Source organism: Myotis nattereri (assembly GCF_964212035.1).
Source record: "Myotis nattereri genome assembly, chromosome: 13".
Classification (NCBI taxonomy): Eukaryota; Metazoa; Chordata; class Mammalia; order Chiroptera; family Vespertilionidae; genus Myotis; species Myotis nattereri.
The window spans coordinates 16,611,437-16,638,555 of record NC_138088.1 but is presented as its reverse complement, the minus strand read 5'-3'; the positions used below and the strand labels follow the sequence as shown (position 1 = coordinate 16,638,555).

The window sequence follows — 27,119 nt, the reverse complement described above, 5'->3', positions numbered from 1 at the left end:
TGTTTTAGGAATATGGTGAATAATCACCAGAATAAATTTTTGGTATCTGTTGATCTCACTTATGAGGTCTATGGGGATGTATTGATATATTAATAAGATGCAATTCATTAAATACATACTGTTATCTACTATAGGAGGTCAAGTGCTGGGGATGCATTGATGAGTAAAACATGAAAATCCCTGCTTTCATGGAGCTCATATTTTAGTGGGAGGGAGAAATATAATGAATGTGGTATGTAAACAAATTAGAAGGTGTTAAAGAAAGGGAGTAAAAAGTAGAAGTTTTGTTGTGGTATTGGCAATGTTGGAACAAAAAGAGCATTTTATTTACAATATTACATAGGGTGTGTGGAACAGTTTTGTTGAGAAAATAAGACTTAAGTAAAGGCTTTCAAGATGAAGGACGAGCCACAGGGTTTAAGGGGATGTCTGGTATAGTAGAGATGTCAGCATTTCCTAATAGAGCACAGGCTTGGCATGTTTCAAAATTTTGCAAGGAGTTAAGTCTGCTTGGAGCAGATTACCAAGAACAACAGGAAATGAGGTTAGAGAGGCAATAGGAGGTAAGGAAGAGTGGCTTGTTTCTGTAGGGCTTCATAGACCTCATAAGGATTTTTTGCTTTTTACTGAGTGATGTGGAGAGCATTGAGGGTTTTGAGTAAGGGGATGATAAGCTCACTGACTTGCATTTTAAAGGAAAATGCCAAGAATGGAAGTAAGGAGATTAGGAAGTGATTGCAACAGTCCAGGTAAGAAGTCTTAATAAGTTGAATGGGTAATATTAGTGGAATTACTAAAAAGTGGATGCAAAAAAGGTTAAAATCTGGAAATAATTTTAGGATAGAGCTACTGGACAAGAAATATTTTTTCTTCTACCCTTCTAGGTTCTTTGGCTGGTCTAATAATTAGATGGTCAAAAAAATAAAAATAAGCTAGATTAACAGAAGAAAAACAAATTTTTAATTCCACATGTATAGGAGCCCTATAAAAATATGAGACCCAAAGGCAAGTCAGGCAGTTGAGGCTTTTGTGCCATCCTGAGCTAAGGAATGGGATAGGGGTCTGATAGGGGTCTGGGGACTTAAAGAGGAGGCGGGTAATTCACAAGACAATAAGAAGTACAGATGTTTGGTAATTAGTTACTTGCCCAGCCATGTAGATAGGTCATTCAGATAACAGCTATCTCTGATAATAGTTCCCTTCCTGAGTCAGGCCCCCTATCTAAATTCTTGTAGGTGGTAGGGAGAGGTAACAGTTTTTCTTGATTTGCCTGGGTCTTGATTGCCTTCTACTTAAACTAATCCACATGCTGAAGGGGCACATTTGGGGTGGTACATTTTGTTACCCTTCAGAGCTAATAGCTTTTTCAAAGGACTGGATGTGTGTGGGGTGAATAATATTTCCCCAACGTATCTCCTTATTGCTTCTTCTTTATTATACAGGATAAACATACCTTTATGTATAGTAACAAAAGTGATCCATATTTAAATTCAGTAATTTCACTTTCTTGTTTAAAACCCTGCAGTGGCATCCTGTTGCACCCTGAGTAAAAGTTACTCTTCTTACCATACCCAACAAGGTATGCATGATCTGGGACCAGCATATTTTTACAAACTTACTTAGCTACTCTCTATCTTCCTCACCATGCCGTAGCCACACTGATTTTCACATTTTTTAAATATGCCAACCCTCTTAGAATCTTTGCACTTGGCTCTTCTTTCTTTTTTTCTCCAACCACAAGCTCATTCTTTGCTTGATTAGCTCATTTGAATATTTTTGTTTGTTAAATATCCTCAGGCCTATTCAAAGTAGACTCTGTCCTTGCACCTCTTCACTCCCCATTGTCCTCAGCCATTTGTTTTTTTCTTCATAGTGCTTCTTACAATTATTTTATTTCTCTGTTTCATGTTTCTGTTTTGTTTGCTTTATATTTTGTTTTGTGTGGAATCTCCATTAGATAGAGACCATGTGTGACTTGTTCAAGACTGTGTTTCAGTGCTAGCATAATTTCTGGTCCATAGAACTATTCATTAAATACATTTAGATTGGATTGACTGACTAAATTAATAAACAAAATATTTACATTACATGCTACAGTAGCAGAGCTGGACATTACATCTTTCTTAGATTTCAGTTAAATCTAATTATTCTTATATTCTCCTTCCTTAATCAGTCATTGCATATTGCTTATTGTAAGATGGCCATAAGTGATTCTTTATCACCAGAAGAATATTTCCTCATTGAAATCCATTCAGCTATTAACATCTAGGTAAATTCTTATTTTTAGCAGATTACCTATATTCATATAGTTATACTACCTGTCATGGAAATGTATCAAAGAAATGTGAAACAGTAGCTTTAAAGATGTCCTCTACCCACACTCTGTTTTTCTCTTAAAGCTATTACCCTAAAGGAAGAAAGGGGGGAAAAAAGAGAAATCTATGTCGTGAGTTCAGGTTTACCACAGTAAGTGTTTAAGATAGGGCCTTGTTACCATGACAACTGATGCATGGATTTTAAGTGGAAATTTTTCATCAGATGATAATATTTTGTAGCATCCCTAGTCTCTTAGTATAAAATTGTTCTTTGTCAAATTAAAAGAATTCTGAAAACCCCTGTTAAAATTAATTTTTAAATGTTTTTATTATAAATTTTTCAAGTCACTTATTGATTTGATAATAAACATTAGTTTTCTAATCTGTACTAGATCTTTGCTTAAATGGTAAATAAAGTGGTAAACAGTTTAATATATTGGGAGTTTTGGGCAATAGAAAACGACCTGCCATTTTATAGATTCCTTTGCCCTACTAGTAAATGCTTTCTAACTCCAGTGGAGGAAGGCTGTTAAGCTTTAAGTGCTCTGTCATATTTGCAGGCTTTTATAGTAGAAAAGAACAGCAGTGAGCAATGATGATGGAAAATGATGGCAGGTAGACTTAAAACATCATAAAGCACAGACGATTGTATGTAATGCCTTGAATTGAATCCTTTTTTCAATGAAATGATGAACCATATGTGCCACCCTTATGGACCCTGTAAGAAGAGGAGAAGAAATGTGCCCTAATGCTAACTGTGCATGAAATTGCAGTGTTAGGAGATATTGACCAGATGTTTCAATCTCAACAAATAGCTTGTTATGTGACTGAGTGAAAATATCTTTGCTGCTTTGATCACATACACCTTGAAGGAAGGGCTAATTTAATAGACGCTGTCATAGTTTATCATTGTCAATAAACTTTGACTTGACCTTTGCCTTATATTTTTGATGTTGCTTCTAATATGTGTGTATGGGCAGATGTTTACTGCCTTTAAGGGATTTTGCTTTTTATAACACATATGCTAAAAACAGTAAAAGAGAAGGATTTTTTTTCTCCAATTTTCTCTTGTTCTTTTGTATTTAATAAGCATGTTTCTTTGTAGATTTTGTAGAATTTCTGGGTGAATGCAGCTGAGTGACATTCTTACTTCTAAAGACCCACTTTCTTACTATCTTCACCTCTATGTCCCAGTTTTATTTGGCCACAATAACTTATATGGTGATTTTTTTTCTTATTTTATATTCTGTTTTGTGTTGTTTTTTTATAGCTTGAACTGATGGATCTCTTACAAAATCATCATAATTTCTTGACTTTTACAATTAAGGATAATGATAGCTAGAGAAACGAAGTTACTTACACATGACCACAGTCATATTTGATGATACTCCTTCCAATATGATTTTCTTTATTTCCCTTTCTTTCCTCCTATCTGGAGTAATGATTGAGAATTTACTTTATAAAACCATACAGAGTTGAGCTCTGCCACTGACTTACTTTCCTCACCCATGAAATTGGAGTAGTGAGTATTTATCTCATGTTTGGTAGTTCAGATTAACTGGGGTAACATAGTAAGTAAAGGACTAGCATAATGCCCAAATTATAGTAAGTACTTGCTAATTTACCTCCTAATTATATTGTCCTTTCTAACTCATCTTCAGCTAATTATAGTGTTAACTTCGCTGAACCTTTTATTTATATTTAGTTTTAGCACAATTTTTTTCTCAAATTGTCAGGGGGAAATGTCTGGAGTATAATGAAAAAATGATAAAATAATTCTAGAAGTGATTTTGAAATTGTGATAAATATGTGGATTAATCATATGTCCTCTAAACAAGGGCAGCCATTGCTACCAGTAAGTTGAAGTTGCTTGAGGGTATAGGAAAGGAAAGTTTTCCTCGACCCTCTTAGTATCTCTGAAAGTTAAACTGACAAAGCATACACATTTGTTTAATGTAAGTTTTATGCAACACAGGAGCCTTCATAAAGAAATGAAGACTCAGAGAAACAATTTGACTTGAGTATTTTTATGCTAGGTTTGGTGAAGAGTGGGAAGTCTTGTAGAAACATGATAGGTCAGCGGATGAGGCACATAGAGTAAAACTGGGTGAACTTTTGTTAGGATTCTCATGTCCCTTTGTCTGTAGGATGAAGATATTCTCTTCCTCCAGGTATGGGGGCGGGGGGGGGGGGGAGTACTTCCCACATGAGGATTTTTATGAGCTGCTTCAAGGGAGAAGTAAAGGGGAGGTCAGAGTACCTTCCTGCTTCTGCATTTCCTCCGTTTGTTTTTTTTTTAACCATTGTGCTATAATTTGGAATAGTGTGTCCTGATCCCCATTAGTATATTCCTTTATATATTAGAGCATTTCACTCTGTAAGGCAATTTAACTGTTTCAAATAATGTGAAAATGGTATCTATTGAACTCTATTTCTAATAAAAAAAAAATTTCTAGAAGGTTGTTTTCTTTTAAAAATAAGATCAGATTTCTCCTTAAGAAAACTCTTTGTATTCCAACCTAAAAGAAAGACTCTTTTTTTGTGTATAGCAAGAAACAAAAAGTTAAAGTTGGCATGATTTTTTTAAATCTTGGGAGAACATAGAAGAAGAAATAGAAGAAGAATGTATACAATCCATTTTTGATAGAAATCATGTTGCTTAAAGGCTTCCGATGAAAGTCGGTTTGAATAAAAACCTAAAGCATATTTGGGTGCTATGCTAATTTTTATCATCTAGTTTTGGAGACCTTTGGAAATATATCTAGGCTACTTATGGTAGATAGCTAAGAAACTAATTGTGTAACAATTGCATTTTAAAAACATAACTTACACAGCATTTTTAAATTTGGATAAATACCTTTAGTTTAAATGGTTTTATTGGTTCATTCGGTGCAATCCTATATACCTGTTAATCTTCTGCTTAAAAGGAAAAAAGGCTTCCTCCCTGGCTATATTCGTGTTCTCCATGTATGTGCCTTTTCACCTTTGTTGTGGGTGCCTTAGTCCCTTTTAGGAATCTGGTGAAATCTATTGAATCCTCTTCTCAGAAAAGTACATCAGAGTTTCCTTATAATTCCAGGGAATTCATGGATTCCCCTGCTTCCTCCCACACATGCCTTGACCTGATAGTGGCCCATAGGTCTCATGCAGACTACAAATCTTCTTAGAAGATAAAATTCAAACTCCTTAGTATTCTAAATATTTAATAGTTTGCCTTAGAAATAACAATAAAATAGTGTTTTTGGTACCCACATAATTGCATTAGTGGTAATTATAACAATAGTTAAAATATATTCTGTACCAACTTTATGCCAGGTTCTATGCTAAAACTTTAACCTGGGTCATTGGTTATATTATTCATATCTCCAAGTGACATATATTCAGTAAGCATTTATTGTGTGTTTTAGAAAATACTCTATTTTTAGAATACAGATTTAAGGAAGAGATTATAGCATTTTGACACTTTTCTTATTCATCTTCATTCATTGCATTTGTAAGGTACCAAAATCCTGTGTGGAATACTGAATTTACTTTCAGTTCTCTAATTCCAATAGCCTCATTTTTTTGCTTCTGAGCCTCTTTGTCATCCTTCTTCCTCTGAAAATTAACTATCTCGCACAAGATCTACCAGGTCCCTTAGTTTCTACAAGTTTCAGCATGGCCACAGTTTCACATATATTCCTTAGGAAATTTCTTTGGCCACTCCCCAAAGTCTAACATATGTGCTACTCTCATGTGCTGATATATATATCACACACCCTGGGAATAGATTAGATCAGATCCAGAAAAATTGTGTAGGATGAGAAGAGCAGGTAATCCTTGGATCCAGGCCTATAGAACACTAAGGGATCAATAAAGAAAAGAAGCCTACAAAAGAGCTAGAGAAATGCTGCTCTTTTTTTAAAAAAAATTTAATGTTTTTAATATATTTCATTGATTTTTTTACAGAGAGGAAGGGAGAGGGATAGAGAGTTAGAAACATCGATGAGAGAGAAACATCTATCAGTTGCCTCCTGCACACCTCCTACTGGGGATGTGCCCGCAACCCAGGTACATGCCCTTAACCGGAATCAAACCGGGGACCTTTCAGTCCACAGCTATCTATTTTTTACTACAATAATATTCAACAAATGGTAGATGATCAGAAAATATTTATGCAGTGAGTTTAATGAGATTAGACTAAAACGTACTTTATATTTTAGTGCCCTGATATTATCATCATCATCAGTACTCTTTAACAGACACTTTGCATACATTATCTTACTCAATTCTTACTATAATTCTACAAGAAATATAATCTCTAATAGACTATGTAATTTACTATCACAGGACAAGATGAACTATCTGTGTCCTAAAGTTTATCTTTCTACTAGACCAAAATTCCCAAAATCTTTTCTGGAAACTAGATGTGAACAGGTATTTAACAATAAAAATAACAAAAGAACCATTGTTGGTATAATAGTAGGAATCTTGGGAACCAATTTTTATTAATAGTATGTTTGCCAACAGGGGAAATGGAGCAGTTTTGGCAGGAAAGGAGCATAGCATACTAGTTATTGAGGGAGAATGGATTCTTAATAATATTTATAAAAATCTTTGTGTTCCACCGTCTCACTTGGGAGCACAGCAATCCTTTGAAAGAACCAATCCTTTAAGCTATGTGATAGATGCTATTTTCCTAACCAACTACTTCACTTACGATTTCCTCACCACCCTTTGCAATCTGTTTGTTGCTGTTATTACCCAGTTTTGACATTTAATCTCTTTCAGTTGTGCTCCAGTTTTTCTGAAACGCCTCATTGGATTTCTGATATAAAATTTCTTACGTTTGGCTTATCTTGCTATTATTTTAGTATCTAGGTACCATTCTTCAGCATTCTATTATGAATTGAATTAAAGTATATACCATTGCTTTAGAAGTGACTGTCGCTTGAGCATCATTGTCAATTATATTGTTCTAAATATTCCATTTAGGTGACAAAGAGGAAATTCATCTGGCAGATGAAGTTAATATTAATAGAAATATTTCCATATGTGGTTAAAGACTCTTGATGTGAAGCTTAATATGATATTTATTTAGCTCCATTTAATTTCAGTTATAAATTATCTTCCTGCCTGCCTGCCTGCCTTCCTTCCTTTTTTTCTATATTCTTATTGATTTCAGAGAGGGAGAGGGAGAGATAGAAACAATGATGAGAGAGAATCATTGATTGACTGCCTCCTGCATGCCCCCTACTGGGAAACGAGCCTGCACCTCAGGCATGTTCCCGTGACCAGAATCGAATCCTGGACCCTTTAGTCTGCAGGCCAATGTTCTATCCACTGAGCAAACCAGCCAGGCCTCTTCCTGCTTTCTTAATGAGGCCTCATCTCTCATTATCTGACTCCTTTACTCAAAAACCTCATTTGTGCCCTTCTACATACAGAATGCTCCCTAATTTCTTAAAGTGTCATTTAATGATCTGGCCTAGATCTACTTTTCACATTAGTCTGTTCCCTCCCACATTGTGCTCTGTCATTATACTCCTAATAGTCCTTTATTTCTCTTTTCATTGTTTTTTGTTAACATTATACTCTTTTACTAGTATTCCTCAACTGTGTGCTAAGACCCTTGGGTGCTTTAGCAAATCCACATTGAGTCTGCAGGTCATGTCAAAATTTCTAGGAAAACATGTGACATCTATTAGGTTCAACATTTGAACCACTAACTGCAGATTTTTCTGTTTTAACATTGCATTGCTACTTTCCTCTTGGTGGTATCAGATACTTTGGAAAACTGGGGTTTGGGTAGCTTCTGTGATTAAAAAAACAAAACAAGTACTACACAAAAATCATTGTGACACAGCAAATAAGAGTGGTGCTGACCAGTCTGATTCCAAGTTTTGAGAATTTTACAGTGCGCAATAGGCTCTCAATTATTAGGAAATAAATACTAGATTGTTTGGAACTAGCTACTTACTAAATAGAATTTATTTTACCTTAAGAACACCATGATAAAATTCCCAACAGGAGAGGAGGCATGTGCTGTGTGCTGTGCCTCTACTTCCAGTTCACAGCTATTTTTGAAAGTTACACCCATCTTTCAGAGACTAGTTGATAATGTCACCCATCTCTGGATGCCTTTTCTGATCTCCCTTCGCTTATATTTAATTGCCCTCCTGAGTGTTTCCTGGTGGTATTCTGCCTTTACTATTGCTTTTAAAGTTGAATTCAACTAATTTCATGTATTTATTTAAAGTAATCAATTATTGCTGTAGTTTTCTTATTCATTAAGTTAGGTGTAGTTACTTACAGTGTAGTGAGAACCCTTTCATTCTCTGTATGAAAGTGACCCAATTATAATAATAGGTATCATTTACTGATCTTAAGTACATTTCTTGTTAGTCTATTTCTAATTCTTAAAACATGCTCCCAAGATCATAGGTTGGATTATCAACATTATATTTGAAGAAATTGGGATTTATCACTGTTGGTTTCCAGAACACTGACACACCTCCTAACCTTTAGCTATTCTAGTTCCTTTTTCTTTTACTCTTGCGTATAGAATCAGCTTTTTGGTATCTTCAGAAATCCTGTTGAGATTTTGATTAGTGTTGCAGTGAATCTATGAATAAATTTGGAGAGAATTGCTATCTTAAGAATATTGAGTTTTCTAATTCACGCACATAGTATCACGTTATATAGTTGGTGGTGGGTTTTTTTAGTTGTTTTTTTGTTTTGTTTTTTGTTTTTGTTTTTTTTGGTAGTGTTCTGTGTATAGGTCTTACACATGTTTTCTTAAATTGGTCCCTTTATGTTTCAATTTTTGATGCTATTGTAAATGACATTGTTTTCCTAATTTTCGACTATTCCTTGATAGTATATAGAATTACATTAGATTTGTGTACAGTGATCTTAAATACTGAGACTTTGATAAAGTCACTTTTTAATCCTAGAAAATTTATGTAGATTCTTATGATTTCCTTAAACACGCACAGATTGGTGTCCTGCCAAAGCCTCAAGAGCTACTTTATATGGATTTCAGCTCATTCCTCTCTGAGACTCTTTTTCACTTTATCTCTGGTCCCTCATTTCAGTGAGAATGCCAGGCTCCGTTTGGTTTCTTCCTCCTGGCACTGTAGCCTGAAAATTGCCTCCTGGCAGATAGCCTGCATGATGTCAGGGCTCACCTTGTTTTCTGTCAGAATCATAGTCCTGCCCTGTCCAGTGTCTGAAAATTCTATAGTTGTTTCCTTTTAGTTTTGTTTTTTAAGTATACACAACACAAGAGTAATTCTGGACCTTCTTACTCCCTCAGGGCTAGGATAGAAGTTAAAGATGGGTATTTAAAGATGTACTCTACATACCTAAACAAAGAGAGGTTGAGCAATTTCTTTTGGCTAAAAGAAGGAACATAACAAGAAGCTTTGAACACGATTGCATCTCTTTCCTGGAGAATTTGAAAATGTGCTTGTGTCTTTGTATTATGGTCACTGTCATTTTCCTCTAGTAGACATGCATTAAGTGTTTATTGATTGGATGTCAGAATGGTCAAAAACAGATTGCTTAGGTGTTGGTAACATACTATGTTGGAGGTAATGTTAGACATGTACTAAAATTTTAACAGAACTATTAGCAGATTAATTTATAAACTTTCAAAAAAGATTTTTTAATCTTTCAACTTTCTTGAAAACATCCTTACTTTCTCAGCTAGGTTATTAAGTGCTTTCAAGCCATGAGCATGTCTTCTACTTCTTTTATGTGTCTGCTTTGGCTTACTAAACTCTTATTTTAAGTTGACTAACTTTTGAGGAGAAATCACTGATTAAGAGTAAAAGTCTCACATTTTGTCAGTGTCCTAGATATCAAAAATAGCCAGAGTATTTAGACTTTCTACATGAACAAAAGTAATGTGTAGAACAAGACATATTCTTGGCTGTTATGTCTGTACTTTTCGTATGTCTTAAAGTATTTAATTTTCAACAACTTTATGAGGTGTATTTATATATATTTTTAAATTTACAGATGAGGAAAATGAGGCATAGAAATGCCCAAGTGACATTCTTACTTGTACAGCTAGTAAGTGGCAGAGGCAAGATTTGAATCCAGACTGTCTCAATATATTGGTGTACTGGTTAATAATGCGGATTTTGTAATCAAAGAAAACACGATAATTTCAAGAGAAACATCAAAAGTGCTTTATTCAAAGTAATGTCCATCGCTAGCTACACATTTCCCCCATCTTTCAGGTAATTTGTGGATACCATCCCAATAGAACTTTTCTTATTTGGGGGCAGACCATTCAGAGACCCAATTTTCCACTTCTTCGTATATTTTGAAGTGCTGCCTCAGAAAGTGCATGTGCCATTGATCAGAACAAGTGATAATCTGAAGGAGCAAGGTCTGGTGAATATAGTGGGTGCTTAATACTTCCCAAGCAAGATCTTTTAACGTGTCTTTAACTGGTTTTGAAGTGATGGTGTGTCATCATGAAGCAAAATTACTTTGCGTGTCTTCTGGCACATTCTGGTCGGTTCACGATTGAAGTGTGGTTCAAATTGATTATTTGTTGTTGGTAGCCATCAGTTTTAACGGTTTCACCTGGTTTTAGAAGCTCATAATACACCACACCTTACTGATCCCACCAAACGCAGAGCAGTGTCTTCTTTCTGAAGTGATTTGGCCTTGCAAAGATGTTGATGGTTGACCTGGATCCACCCATGATTTTGTGCATTTGGGATCCTCAAAATAAATCCACTTTTCATCACCAGTCATAATTCGTTGCAAAAAAGACTTTCTTTCATGCCGTTGAAGCAACATTTTACTGGTGACTTTTTGGGTTTTCATTTGTCTTTCGTTCATTTGATGTGGCACCCATTTTCCTTCCTTTAAAAATCTTTTCCATTGCTTTTAAATGATCAGAAATGGTTTGCTGAATAACGTTTAATCTTTCTGCAAATTGTTTTTGAGTTTGACAGGCCGATCTTCATCCAATAATGCTTGTAATTGTTGGTCTTCAAACTTTTTCGGTTGACCTGGACGTTCTTTGTCTTTCACATCGAAATCATCACTTTTAAAGCGTTTAAACCAGCGTTCACATGTATCTTGAGATGGAGCATGTTTACCATAAGCTTCCCGAAGTATACAATAACTTTTTCTTTAAAATAAAGCAATGAATTAAAACTTCCCGCAAATGCTCTTTTTTTTGGCACAAAATGCGACATTTTTAAGCGTAAAAATATCTATGATGTTAACACCTTCAGCAAATTTGACATATGAAGTTTTGAAGCTTGCTGTCAATACAACAAAATAGCATACGTATCAGATCACTTATATACCAACACATGTGTAACTCCATCTATTTAAAAAATCTGCATTATGAACTGGTACACCTAGTAGATGCTGGGCTTTTAATGATATTGCTATACTACTTCTATTGGGAATTGCTATTATTTTTCTGTATCAAGCCATCATTGCCCTAAGGTCTATTTGACTTTAGATTCTGAGTTTTTAACCACTGTGCTCTATTTCTCTCCCCAAAAGTAGTATAATAAGATTTTATGTGATTGTTATGTCAAATTTGTTATCATAAATGGTAGTACAGGATTGGAATTCCATTCATAACAGCCACAGTTTCTAATAAGGTATCTCTTTTATGCCACTATCTACAACAGAATACTGAACTATGGTGTACCGTTTTCTGACACATTAAAATTATTTATGTTCCTGTTTTTCAGTGGATGATTCAGAAGCCACACAAAGCAGCAACATTTTTTGGTTGCATTGGGACAGATAAATTTGGGGAGATCCTGAAGAGAAAAACTGCCGAAGCGCATGTGGATGCTCATTACTACGAACAGAATGAGCAGCCAACAGGAACTTGTGCTGCATGCATCACTGGTGGCAACAGGTCAGTGTAATTCCCAGGGAAGCTTATACTAACTGGCTATTGCAATACTGGTAAAATCTGAATTCCAATCTAATTTTGGAATTTAGATCTCTCGTTTATAATTGCTTTTAATGTTTGATAAACTCTTCCTTATATCATTTTTTCTTTTTCTTTTAAATTGCCCTTGTTGAACCTGCTGTGGTCTTCATGTGGTATAGTGGAATGAAATTTTTGAGATTATCTAATCTAGCATCTACTCCCTATAATTAGGATCAGAGAAGGAAAACATTTTATTCAATGTCTTATAGCAAGCATTTTGCTAAACTGGGATTAGAAAGAAATGTTCTTTTCACCATATCCTGAGTTTGGATACATGTACATATTCATATGTATTTTTAACGTATACAATATTATGTTATATCCAGTCTCATATGAATTAGGTCACCTAAAGCATTTCTAGCAAATAGTCATTCATCCATATTAAACAACTTTAGTCATGGGTAATGTACCACTCAAGAAACAACCCATTGCATTTCTATACAATTTTACTTATTAAAAATTCTTTTGTAAGTGACCTTTGAATATATACTTCAGTGCCTCCCATGCATTGGTTGTATTTGTGCCTTTTGCAACTACATGGAGGTTTTCTTTTAGTACATTCATACATCGCTGACAATATTGTTACCATATTACTCATCAGCAAGGGAGAAATAAAATAACTTTTCTAACTGTCATATTCTTAGAATCACCAAAGCTGATCTTTTTTAAATAGTGATTCATTGGATATTTTATGTTCCTTATAGCTAGAAGTATTTAGTCTGTTCTCTTCCATTTCTTGACTCCCTTCCTTTCCCACCCTTTTTATTTGCCTCTTTCTCTTCCTTTATTTCTTCCCTTCTCTCTCTTCCCCTTGGTCATTTCCTTTTTTTTAGTTCCTTTTATTTTTGCTCACTCTTTGACTTCCAGAAAATGTATGTTACATATCTGACACTATTATGGCAGTAATCATTAAATAAATAAAATATAACTTTCAAAAATAGAGTGCCAGAATCTTCCAAACCTTCTTATAACTATATTTTTTATGTATAAAAAAGTTATGATTTTGCCCTGACCGGTATGGCTCAGTAGATAGAGCATCGGCATACAGACTGAAGGGTCCCAGGTTTGATTCTGGTCAAGGGCATGTACTTTGGTTGCGGGCTCATCCCCAGTGGGGAGTGTGCAGGAGGCAGCTGATCGATGTTTCTCTCTCATTGATATTTCTAGCTCTCTGTCCCTCTTCCTTCCTCTCTGTAAAAAATCAATAAAATATATTTTTTAAAAAGTTATGATTTTAAGGTTTCAGTGAATAAACCACTATTGTTCAAACATATTTGAAATATACTTATTTAAACCTTTTTGTTTTTTAGTTTTTCTAAAACCAACATTAATATGCAGGTGCAAAGACAGAAATGGGTCAAGTTTTGCCTCTGATACCACTCAAGCTAGAGCAAAATTGAGAAATTATTTTTGTATGCTAAAGAGCAGTATGATAATATTAGGTTTCCCAGATGTTAACAGCTTGATTTATATACTGATATTATAGTTATGTTGCTCAGTATTGTGCAGATAATTTTGGAAATTTGAAACTGAGGGAAACCCTCCCTATCTAATTCATTATCCAAATTGTGGAACCTAACATATTTGGATAAATTGTTTTAGATAGGGGTGGTAACTCTCAGTACCACTATCCAAAACACAGGAATCAAAGAGTTTAGATAATGCAATAATTTTCTTAATCCAAGTTCTCATTCTCCAAACTCTGAACCAAACACATTTGGATAGTAAGAATACTTGTATTTTTCTTTTGGAGAAACTGAGTAGTTTCCTATCAAAGAGTAGTTTTATTATCAAAATAGAGTTTAGTAATTGATACCACAAGTGTTTGCTTTTATTTAGTAACCATTTTTGTCAAAATTTTGCTAAAGACATGATTACTTAAATATGCTGTATAAATCAGGATTAATTATTCTGATTTTGTAATATAGTTATTTGCATATAAATATATTGATGCATATTACTCTTATTTTCATTCATCTAATTGAACATAAACAAATATTCTCAGTAGTCAGTTGGCATATGAACAGAAATATGTTTTGGAAGAGAATTGATTTACTTTTTTCTTAACAAGAGGAACCAATCATATTACCACAATCTTAAGTAATGAGATGATATTTTATTTGTGAGGATTTTTGTACCGTAACTACTATTGATTACAAAAGTGGAAAACTGCCGGGCTGGTGTGGCTCATTGGTTGAGCATCAACCTATGAACCAGGAGGTCACAGTTTGATTCCCTGTCAGGGCACATGCCTGGGTTTTGGGTTCTATCCCCAGTAGGAAGCAGCTGATCGATGATTCTCATCACTGATATTTCTGTCTCTCTCATCCTCACCCTTCCTTTCTGAAGTCAATTAAATATATTTACATATATATATATATATATATACACACACACACACACATATATATATATTTAAAAATTAACAAATAAAAAAGTGAAAAACTGTCAAGTTATTTTCTAAATTCTGAGGAGGAAAAATATTTTTATTAATTTCATATGTAATGTAAATAATTATTAAGTTTAATTGTTGAGCAATAATAAAAAGCTATATGAGGCACTTGTAGCAAGATTTTAAATGTAGTATCCTGCTTAGATTTTTCTACTGCAAAACTGGACCAGGGCAGGGAGGTTTCAACTGTAGAAACTAATTTAAATTTATTCCATTCATTAACATTTAATGCTTGGCAAATTAATTTCACATAGTAAATATAGTCTTTATATGTATTTTGTAAAATTAATCCCATACTTGGCTTTTAAAGCATTAGGTTAAAGAAGAAATGTATAGTGTATTGATACTTAAAAACTGAAGTTTTTATTTGAATTTTTTTATGCATAATGGCATTATAGCTTTGTTTCGTTACTGCATTTTGAACTATTAAAATGTAGACAGTAGATAATCTTAGCATTTAAATATTAAAAAGAAACTTAAATGCCAGTTTCTCAAAATACCAGGTGGTATTTAGAACAAGGATTAATATCTCTGTTTTTCTCACAGGCAACATAGAAGTCTCAGGAGTTCTCAAAACAAAATTCATTTTATTTACATTTATTAAAATCAATATACAACAGTTCTGAAGAAATAAAATATAAGTTGCAAAAAATATTGTTAATTGACTGTATAGAAGTATATGACAAGTTTGCAATAAAAGGAATAAGTTGTATATCTGGGCCAAAAATCTTACTTTGCTTTTTGTTGTTGTTTTAGGTCCCTTGTAGCTAATCTTGCTGCTGCCAATTGTTATAAAAAAGAAAAACATCTTGATATGGAGAAAAATTGGATGTTAGTAGAAAAGGCAAGAGTTTATTATATAGCAGTAAGTATTTACCTAATTCAAATTTCCGGTACATGTTTACACTATAAATTATAGTTGTTAGCTGATGTAAATTTTTAAATAATTGTCTTTTACTTATCCTGCAAATTACCCATCTCAAAGCATATGTTCACTATTTAACATGCAGAATAGTAATATGATCATTCTATGGTAACATAATTTGTATTATTTACCTTCAAGTCTACCTCTTTTGGGATACGTTATACATAGATATTTCTTAACCAAGTATCAAATTCCTGTAAAATCTGTTTCTTAAGGTCTTTTGAAGTAATTCTGTGAATTTACATTTTATATTTTTAGGCTACTTCTGAATAATGCATGCATTGTATGGAGAAATATTAGTATTCTAAATATTCACTGCAAACAGTTTGAGCTTATTTACCTAAAAAAATCCTAATTGCTATTTATTCCATAGTAATTATCATGATACCTTTTAATTTAATATTTCAGAAATATTGATTGTGACAAATCTCTTAAATCTGGGAATAAGGGCAGCATGTAATTAGAATTATTAAGTCTTCTGACATGAAAGTAATTGGTTAAGAATTTATTTCTAAGATAAGACTGATATAAAAATCCTCCTGAATTATTCACCCCATGAATATTTTGTTTTTATATAATCTGAGTTAAATGTGGCTGACCAAAAATAAGTAGATACCTTTGAAAAATTAAAAGTACCTTATAAGCATATAATATATGATTTTGATATAACAGCCTCTGCCACTCACTACCTGATCTGTGAAACTGCTGGTAACACGTGTAAAAAATTGATTTTCTAATAGGAACGTGCTTATTGAAAATATAATTATTTCTTTCAGTCTAGTGTTAATGTCTCTTACAGCATGTTTATGTGCACTGCTGTAGGCTTTACAAGGTTGTTATTGATTCCAGTGTATAGCAAACCCTACCCCTTTATAAATGTCAAATGCTTACATTGAGAGGATTATTTAGAGGAAAGACATTTTACCTCTTCTGCCAGTATATGAGAAAAACATTTCAAAACTAAAAAATTTTCTCTGTTAATCATCTTCTATTTCATTTTATTTTGCAAAATGTTCTCTTTTTTTTGTTAATGTCTTGGTAGCATATTTTTGTAGTGAAGGTTTTTAGGGAGATTTATTAAGTATTTCAAACCACCTTACATTTGAAAGTCTGATTTTCAAAGAGTACATGATTTAAATTGTGACATTAATTATGTTATATTATTTATATTGGCTATGATATATGACAATATATTATGATGGAAAAGTATTTTAACTGACAGTTACAATTGTCTCTATTTAAATGTATAGTAATTGGACCCCAGATCATGAACTAACTTGGAAACAACTCATGTTTTAACAGTTATGCACATGTAAGCCATATTGCCAAGTGTGAGTGAATGGGGAATTTTTATAGCAGCATGGACCTAACTTGCAAACAAGTCATAGTTTCAGCAGTTATGTACTATAATGTATCTAGCTACCTTAGGGTGAATGAAATTTTTGTAAGAGTATTAACTATTTATACAAGTGCTATTTTGTATAAAGTACGGAGTGATTAGTTTGGGACAAGTTAATAAAGAAAATAGAATTATTCTTGAAACGTGTGTAATGTATTAGCCAGAAACAAATATCAGAATGGATTCTGGTTGATATCTCTGATGATAGCTGTTAGCCTTTAGCTTCTATTTTAACAATTTAATAAAAAGAATGCTCTTTTACATTGCCAGGTAAATCTATAAATTTCTCAGAGTTTGGCTATTTTAAAATACTCCTGAAAATAGTAGACATATATTAGATACCTGGGATGCTGTTACTGTTGGTGGACGTTCAACAAATATTTATTTTGCTAACAACTAAGAGCATAATTTTTATTTATTAAAATCTGTGAAATATCTTCTGAAATGTAATATTACTTTCCTGTAGACATTCTGCAGTTCTTTTAAATCTTTAATTCCCGTTGAGCACAGATCATCCAGTTTAGTCTTTTCTTAGCCTATTTTCAAAACAAAAAATTTTAGATTGAGTAGGTGTAGCTGTACTTAATTAAATAGATGGACTCCTTCCTACTTTTAAGTTCCATAGAATCAGCAGTCTTCTCACATCATCATTTTAAACTCCTGAGGTTTTAACAAGTTGAATTTCTGGGAGCCCTTTAATTACAAAAAGTTCTTGATCTAAGGAAGCAACTCAATATGTCTATTCAACAAGTTTCCAAAATTAAGACATCTGCCTGCATTATATAAAACTAGAGGCCTGGTGCACCAAATTCATGTACTCGGGGGAGAGGGGTGTACCTCAGCCAGGCCTGCACCTTCTTGCAGTCTGAGACCCTCAGGGGATGTCCGCCTGCCATCAGTCAGACATCCCTCTTGCAATCTGGGACTCTTGCAGTACAGGACCCCTCACTCCTTACTGCCCACCTGCAGTGGAGGCGGGAGAGGCTCCTGCCATTGCTGCTGAGCTCGCCAGCCGTGAGCCCGGCTTCTGGCTGAGCCGCGCTCCCCTTGTGGGAGCACCTGACCACCAGGGAGCAGCTCCTGCATAGCAACCGGTTGTTCCACCGTTGGGTTGATTTGCATGTTAGGGTTTTATTATATAGGATAAACCAGATCTACATATTCAACAATTCTTCTTCTCCCCACTATTCCAAAAATTAGTAGTGAGCATTAAGATAATTCAAAACTTTAATCATTTTCTTTGTCACATGATGTAGTGAAGCTAAAATGCAGAGTTCACGTCGAAAACTTTCCTGATTTAAAAAAAAAAACTGAAATGGAATGTGCTCCATTCAACGTTCTTCTTTGGTTTAAAATAAAGTGTTGGCATCTATTTTTTTTTCTTCTTCTTTTTTTTTTTTTTTTACCTTTATAACAAGTACACTATTTATGGCATGTAAACTCAGTTTTTTTCATGTTTAAACCAAATTCCTTGTTAGTTGGTGATTAAGGATTACTAGTTATGTGATAGCTAATTACATTTTTAAAAATATAATTCTCAAGATTCTCTTCATCTGAGCAGCAGATTGGCATATATATATATATATATATATTTTTTTTTTTTTTCCAGGAAATATTTCTTATAATAGCCCCCTAAGACTACTATATTTAGGAAAGTTTTATGAACAAGATAGGAAATTAGAGACATTAATTTTTCTAAACTTTGTGTTTCCTTGTTAAGGCAATATTTATGTGCTATGAAAAACAAGAAAATTAGCCCTGGTTGGTGTGGCTAAGTTGTGCATTGAAAGGTTGCCGGTTTGATTCTCAGTCAGGGCATGTGAATTTCAATCCCTGGTAGGGGGTGTGCAGGAGGTAGCTGATAAATGTTTCATTCTCACCTCGATGGTTCATGTTTCTCTCTCTCCCTCTCCCTTCCTCTCTTTCTAAAAAACAATAGAAATCTTAAACAAACAAACAAAAAAATATGAAAATTAGCACTGTGTTTCAACCTCCTCTTGATTTGGAGTAGTTATAATTTTATTTTTGCATTTTCAGTTTTTAAACACTTGCATTCTGTTCTATAACCATAATTCTTACAGCCTCAATTTTACATTTAAATGAGTTAAATGCTTTCCAACTAATTACCCCCATTTCTTTATTGTTTATTTTTATTACCCTCAATTAGCTGCATTTTATCATCAGTTTTTCCCTAAGGAAGGACTCAGAGCTCCTGTGTTCCTGAGTTTTTATTTACTTTTTGTTGCTTTTATATAGGAACTAGTGTCCTGGTACATGGATTCATGCACATTGAAAGGAAATTAATTAGAAGAAATATTTAAATATTGCTATTTGCCCTTTCTCTATAATAGAAATGTCAACCAAATTCACAATCGACAATGACAGATTGAAACACACATGTGCAATTGGCACCAGCTAGAGCTTTCTATGTATCGCGCATGTGCAAGTCAACTTAGCCTTTTATATCTATAGAATAAATTTGCTTAATTAAACCTGCTTTCTGATTTACCTAAACTTTTTCCAGCCCAGTGAAGCACCCCAACTTCTCTTTCAGGTAATTGTCCACAACACAGAAGTAAATATCCACACGAATCAGATTATTATTGTAGATCATGTAGGGAGAACAAAGGGTAAAATATTTAACTGTAGCAGTGTTTGACTATATTCTGCGCATGGAAAAACCTGAAGTCATTTTCATGTTCCACCATTTCTTACTGCTTTTCAGTTGGTTCAGGTTTCTAAGTGTTCTAAATCTCCATTTTCTGTCTAATGAAAAGAAAATAGGATTCCATCGAGTCTCCTATCTACCTACTCCAGGACTTCTGTGAGGATCAAATGAGATGAGGCACAGGAAAACATTTCACAGACATTTGGTTAAAATGTAAAATGTTTCCACCTGGCTATAAAGCAAGTCAGGTTCCTGGGCTGAAGAAACTACAAGGAGGCTAGTCATGGCTAGGGAGAGGAAGCTGGGAGTTGCTATGTGACATCATTACCCGGCACCCACAGCCACCGTTTATCGGTTGGTCTGGCTCTGGGCCGTATTTTATGCCATAGGGTCTTGGCAGCATTGGCTGCGATTTGGTGGGGTGTGGCTCTGGGCTGGTGGTGGGGCCTGTGTCCCACTTGGGAGAAGCCTAGTGTTGGTTTGTCTGTGCCAGATCTGTGGTGATGTTTATTTTTAAATGGCCAGTGTGTGTCATGGCAGCTCCTGCATTGAGTGTCTGCCCCCTGGGGGTCATTGTGTGTCATAGCTACCGGTCGGACGGATGGACACTTAGCCATTTATATATATAGATGACATGTTTGGTGTAATATTTTGTGAAACAAAGTACTCTGTAGGCATTGCTTTATTGTCTTCTAGCATGTTTTATGGGAAATCTAAGTCCAGGTTGATTTTTTTCTTTATTAATCCTCTTTTCTGCTTATTTTGGATTTCTTTTGCTCCTCTTTTAATCTTCTTCTTCCTTTGTCTCCCCACCCCCTGCTATGTGAATTTTATTGAAAAAGGTAAGGTCTCCTTTTTTACCACTGAGTAGTTTTCCTTTTAGCACTGTGTTTCAACCTCCTCTTGATTTGGAGTAGTTATAATTTACTACAGTACCACAGCTTTTTTATCCACTCATCTACTGATGGGCGCTTGGGCTGCTTCTGAATCGTGGCTATTGTAAATAATTGCAATGAACATAGGGGCGCATATATTCTTTCAAATTAGTGTTTTAGGTTTCTTTGGGTATATTTCAAGAAGTGGAATTGCTAGGTCATAAAGCACTTCCATATTTAATTTTTGCGGTAACTCCATACTGCTTCCCACAGTGGCTATACCAATCTGCATTCCCACAAAGAGTGCATGAATATTCCTTTTTCTCCACACCTTTGCCAACACTTGCTGTTTGTTGATTTATTAAGGACAGTCATTCTGACATCCCAACTTAAAGGTTGACATTGTAACATTTTACAAAATAATAAGATCCAATAATATGTTGCCTATAAGACATGCACACAAATAAGTTATGGTAAAATAAATACATACATGTTAAAAATAAATACATGTTAAAATAAAAATATTAGGTTTTAAGTAAAAGGGTGGAAAAAGATATACCATAATATCAATAGTAGAATTTTGCATAGAAATCTATGCATTATTTCTAATAATTCTTTTTTTTTATGAGAAAAAGTTTCCTTACACGTTTCAACTACACTGTAAAGCACAACTTAGCTTGCAAGTTTAGGCTTGTTATAGGAAGAATTTTAAACATTGGAGATGAGTCAGATATTTAAGAAATAGGTTTAACAAAAGCTTTCAGTACCTTGTGACTTATTTTACATAAACTAAGTCAGCTGCATGTGTGTCCTTTTCTTATTCATTGAAAAATTAATTACTACACACCTGAAACCTTTATAATTTTATTAACCAATGTCACCCTAGTAAATTCAATAGAAAGGTAAAAGAAAATGAAATTCCTTGATTTGAGACTTTTCATTTTTACTATAGACTTCTAGTGCTACATAAAGTTTTCTCTAAGCATTGATTTGGCTGCCTCCCACAAATTTTGACATTTCATTTTCATTCAGCTTGTAATACTTTCTACTTCCTCTTTGCTTTCTTTGAAGTGTGTTGTTTCTTTTCTAAACATGGAGAACTTCCTCCTATACATTATAAATTTGTATATTCCTTTCACAGTTCTATCAGACTTTCCTTCTTGTGTTTTGAAACTCTGTTAAGTGCATAAAAGTGTAGGATTGATTATTTGGCCCATTACCATTTATTTATTCCTGGTAATAGATTCTGTCCCAAAATGTACTCTCTGTGTGAAACACTGGTATTAATATAGCCAGTCCAGCTTTCTTTTGACTATAAATGAAAGAATAGTGAATTATAGTTTGTCAATAATTATCTGAGAATATGGGACTTGGAGTTTGAATTTTCCTTTGGTACCTATGCTTGCTTCCTTCTTTCTGTGATTTTTTTTCAGTTCCCATGGTTTATTGTAGATCTTCTTTTTCTCTGTCTGTATTTATGTTGTAACTCCATCTTGGTTTTATCTCTCCTCAGCCTAGAATCTTACCATTTCGTGGAATATAGTTTTTGTGAGGGTATGGTTTCCAAGTGTTACTAGTGTTTGCCTCTGGGATCAAGAAAGGTATGATTACAGGCAGGTGCAGGAATTATAATTTGGAGAAGTATAAAACTTTAGAGGAAAGGAATAGAATTCATACTTGGAAAAAAAGAAGTATTTGTTTATAAAAGACAAGTAGTAATCAGTAATAATTTTTGGGTTTTCTGTCTCTTTGCTCTGGTTGGGTTTTCTACTAAAATTCTTATTGACACCATGAATAATAATTTTTATTAGAACTGTTACTTAGACTCAGTTTCAGTATCTTTATCAGTAATATGAAAGTAATAACTAAAGTACTTAAAATGAAGTGACATAATAAACTGTAAGAAATCTAATCTAAAAAATCATATATTTGAAACTTTACATGTTAAAAAGGTAAAATGTTGAATAACAAATTGTATCATGAAATATACAATTGCTATTTTTTTGGATTTGTTTACCGTTTCACAATATTTACAAGAAGTTATGCTTACACCCCAGCTGGGTTGCTTACTTTTTGGAGCATCATCCTGTACATCAAAAAGGTTGCGAGTTAGATTCCTGGTCAGGGCACATACCTAGGATGTGGGTTCAATCCCAGTCAGGGTGGGTATGAGAAACAACTGATGGATCTCTCTCTCTCTCTCTCTCTCTCTCTCTCTCTCTCCCTCTCCCCCCCTCTCCCTCCCCCCCTTCCCTCTCCCCCTTCCACCTTCTCTCTCTAAAATCAATAAACATATCCTAGGATGAGGATTAAGATATGTGCCTGGCTGGTGTGACTCAGTCGTTGAGCATTTACCTATGAACCAGGAGGTCACAGTTTGATTCCCGGTCAGGGCACATGCCTGCGTTGCAGGCTCAACCCACAGTAGAGGGCATATAGGAGGCAGCCAATCAATGATTCTCTCATCATTGATGTTTATATCTCTCTCCCTCTCCCTTCCTCTCTGAAATTACTAAAAATATATCTAAAGAGGAAAAAAATATGTTTACATAAAACTTAATTAGAAATTATGAAAGATTCTTTTGATTATGCTAAAGAATAATGTGTCATCTGGCATTTTTACCTTTGTCATGAAAAGATTTTAAAGGCTTATAGTGAAAGTGGATGAACTTGTCTTAGAATGTTAACCTATTAGAAATTTGGAATACTATAAAAGGAAATGAAAGATAGCAATGACTATATATATTTGACATTTACTATCCTCCCTCCCAAATTTTTTTTCAGTTAAAGGAATCTTATTAACATATAGACAATTATATAACCTCATTGCCTTAAACCTTATTAGACCATAGAAAAAGCCCTTGTTACATCATCCTTTAAAATTGTGCTATTATAATGAATACTAGTGGCCCGGTGCACGGATTCCTGCACATTCAAAGGAAATTAATTAGAAGGTGGCCAACAGGGCAGAACTGGGTGAGATGGGCTGGACACACCCTGAAGCCAACCTCCTGCAGTCCCTCCCCAGCTGGCCACACATGGGGCGCACCGTGGCTCAAAGGGCATCTGCGGAGTGAGCAGGGTCCTTCTAGCAGGTGGCTCTGCAACATCCCCTGAGGGGTCCCAGAGTGGGAGAGAGCACTCTGCAAAAATGCTATTGCTCAGCAGCTCCTGCGTTGAGTGTCTGCCCCCTGGTGGTCAGTGCACATTATACCTACCAGCTGGTTGGCCAGTCGCTTAGCCTTTTATATATATACTAGAGGCCCGGTGCACAAAAATTTGTGCACTCGGGGGGATCCCTCAGTCCGGCCTGTGCCCTCTCGCAGTCTGGGACCTGCTGGCTTAGGCCCGCTCCCCAGGGGATTGGGCGTAAGCTGGCAGTCAGACATCCCTCTGGCAGCCCAGCAGCCCTCGGGGGATGTCTACTTGCCAGCGGGGAGCAGGCCTAAACTGCAGTTGGATATCCTTAGCACTGCTGAGGAGGCAGGAGAGGCTCCCACCACCACCGCTGTACTGGCAGCCATCAGCCTGGCTTGTGGCTGAGCAGAGCTCCCCATGTGAGAGCCCCCTGACCACCAGAGGGCAGCTCCTGCATTGAGCATCTGCCCCCTGGTGGTCAGTGTGTGTCATAGTGACCAGTCATTCCCAGTCCTTCTGCTGTTAGGGTCAGTTTGCATATTACCCTTTTACTATATAGAATAGAGGGCTGGTACACGGGTGGGGGCCGGCTGGTTTGCCCTGAAGGGTGTCCCGGATCAGGGTGGGGGTCCCGCTTGGGTGCCTGGCCAGCCTGGATGAGGGGATGATGGCTGTTTGCAGCTGGTCACACTCCCTTCAGTGTGGGGGGCCCCACCGGGGTGCCTGGCCAGTCTGGGTGGGGGGGCTGAGGGCTGTTTTCAGGCTGGCGGGTGACTATAGCTTCCAACCTCTCCTTTTTTTCTTTTTTTTTATTCTGGGATTTATTTACCTTCTATGGCTGTCACTGGAGCTGAAAGCCGGCTTTAGCTCTGAGGCTCGGCTCCAGCTCTGAGACCTCGGCTGCTAAAAGCAGGTATCTGGGTTTGTTTGGCATCTATAATTGAAACACTGTTGCAGCTCCAGCTCTGAGGCCCGGCTGGCTGAAAGTTGGATTCTGGGGTTTTTTTAGCTTCTATAATTGCAACATTGTTTCTTAGAGTGCAGCTCAGAGGCCGGCAGCGGCAGGCGGGGAATCTTGGCTTCCTCCATCACTGGAGCAACCAAGCCTCCTGTTCGCTTCAGCTGCCTGGCTGTCGGCCGCCATCTTGGTTGGCAGTTAATTTGCATATCACCCTGATTAGCCAATGGGAAGCATGTCGGAGGTACAGTTAATTACCATGTTTGTCTATTATTAGATAGGATACTAGAGGCCTGGTGCACAAAATTTGTGCACGTGGGGGGGGCTGTCCCTCAGCCCAGCCTGCACCCTCTCCAATCTGGGACCCCTTGGGGGATGTCCGATTGCCAGTTTAGACCTGATCCCTGTGGAATTGTGCCTAAACCGGCAGTCAGACAATCCGGGGCAGCTGGCTCCCAACCGCTCTACTGCCTGCCTGCCTGATTGCCCCTAACCACTTCTGCCTGCCAGCCTAATCACCCCCTAACGCAGGGGTGGGCAAACTTTTTGACTCGAGGGCCACAATGGGTTCTTAAACTGGACCGGGGGGTGGGAACAAAAGCATGGATGCAGTGTTTGTGTGAACTAATATAAATTCAAAGTAAAACATCATTACATAAAAGGGTACGGTCTTTTTTTTTTTTTTTTTTAGTTTTATTCATTTCAAACGGGCCGGATCCAGTCCGCGGGCCGTAGTTTGCCCACGGCTGCCCTAACTGCTCTCCTGCCAGCCTGATTGACTGCTCCCCTGCAGGTCTGGTTCCCCCCAACTGCCCTCCCCTGCAGGCCTGGTTCCCCTCAACTGCCTTCCCTTGCTGACCTGGTCACCCACCTGGTCACCCCTAACTGCCCTCCCCTGCTGGCCTGGTCCCTCCCCAACTGCTCTCCCCTGGTGACCTAGTCCCCCCCAACTGCCCTCCCCTGCAGGCCTGGTAACCCCCAACTGCCCTTCCTCCCCTGCAGGCCTGGTCGCCCACAACTGCCCTCCCTTGCTGGCCATCTTGTGCGCACATGGGTGCGGCCATCTTGTGCAAGGGTGTGACAGTCAATTTGCATATTTCCGCTTTATTGGAAAGGATATATACTTTGTCAGAGTATGGAAACTGATGGATTTTTAACCCTTTGCAGTCCAATTTTATTTTTGGAATTCAAACAGTATAGTCCAAATTAATTGATGGGATTGAATGTTGAAGTTATCTGTCTCACTAGAACTCAGCTGGACGTTGGACCTGCTCCTAGCGCCTGGTCTGTCGAGTCAGCCTCCACTTGGACCAAAGGGGTTAAAATATGAGCTGTTTTATGAATGATGATTTAAGATGTTACAGTTCTTTATAAGACATTTAGATAGAATTCAAAGCAATTTTGGAATTTCTTAATATTTATAATACTCTGACATTATTACATAAGGAGGAGGTAGGATGGTTGAACTTCTTCTGACTTTCCATTTTATCCCTGTTCTAAATTCAATTTTTGAACTCTTGTGTATTGGAATTCCTATTATGTTGGTCAAATCATTGATCACCATTTGACTTTTTCATGGTATTTTTTGCTCAAGTTTTTGATCATCCTGTTCTGAACTGCTTCAATTAAGGATTACCTGTGAATTGGTAATCCTTCATATGAAAAAGTCCTTGCAAGTGACCTTAACTATTGATTTATAAATTCAAAAAATAAAATGAGAAGAAATATATGATTTTTTTCTATATATCTGGAGAATTTCATGTTTGTGTATAATTCCTGACACTTCCTGTACACAAGTCTTCATCATGCATGAGTTTAGAATTTTGTGTGCCAATTTGACACCCCTTTAAGTAAAGCCCAAAACTATGTGATAAAGACATCTTTCTTTAACTCGGATATAATATAGAGAGATATAAGAAAAAGACTGTTAATTATGTTTCTTCTTAAATATTAGCATTAGAGTTCAATTTTTAACTCTAAAAAATTAGCCGTATGTTATTAATGTTCAGTTAGTTACACAAATGAGTATTGTTCTTACTTCTTCCTTTACAGTGACAATCTTTGTTGCTAGAAATTTCTTTAAATGATAGTGTGATTATAGAAATTCGATTTGTATTCATTTCCAATTTGCCTAGAATTGTTTCTTTTTTTTTCCCCCCTCCAGGTAAAGTCTAACAGTATCATTTTTTAGTGATACTAATACTCTGTGATTTTTATAGATAAATACTTTATTCAAGTTGAGCAATTCATTCCTATATTTCTGTAATTTTTCTTAAGTCTTATTTTTGGCAGCTATCTAAAGTAAAGCTCTCTACTAAACGGGAGAGATATGTGGAATATTAAAGTAAGGTTATTTTTAGTTAAGCAGCATAATCTTTCTACTTACTCAGTAGGAGTAAGATAGCATTGGTTAAAGAAGCTT

At 35.8% G+C, this 27,119-nt stretch overlaps 1 protein-coding gene across 2 annotated transcripts in view; it reads left to right on the top strand.

Annotated features, from left to right (window-relative positions):
* Positions 1 to 27,119, top strand: part of ADK (adenosine kinase) — a 474,216-nt gene that overhangs the window by 216,776 nt on the left and 230,321 nt on the right. For both annotated transcript variants that reach the window (XM_081105246.1, XM_081105247.1), the window contains exons 5-6: positions 12,032 to 12,204; positions 15,491 to 15,599. In XM_081105246.1, coding sequence (XP_080961372.1) covers positions 12,032 to 12,204; positions 15,491 to 15,599 — 282 coding nt within the window. The remainder of the gene's footprint in view (positions 1 to 12,031; positions 12,205 to 15,490; positions 15,600 to 27,119) is intronic.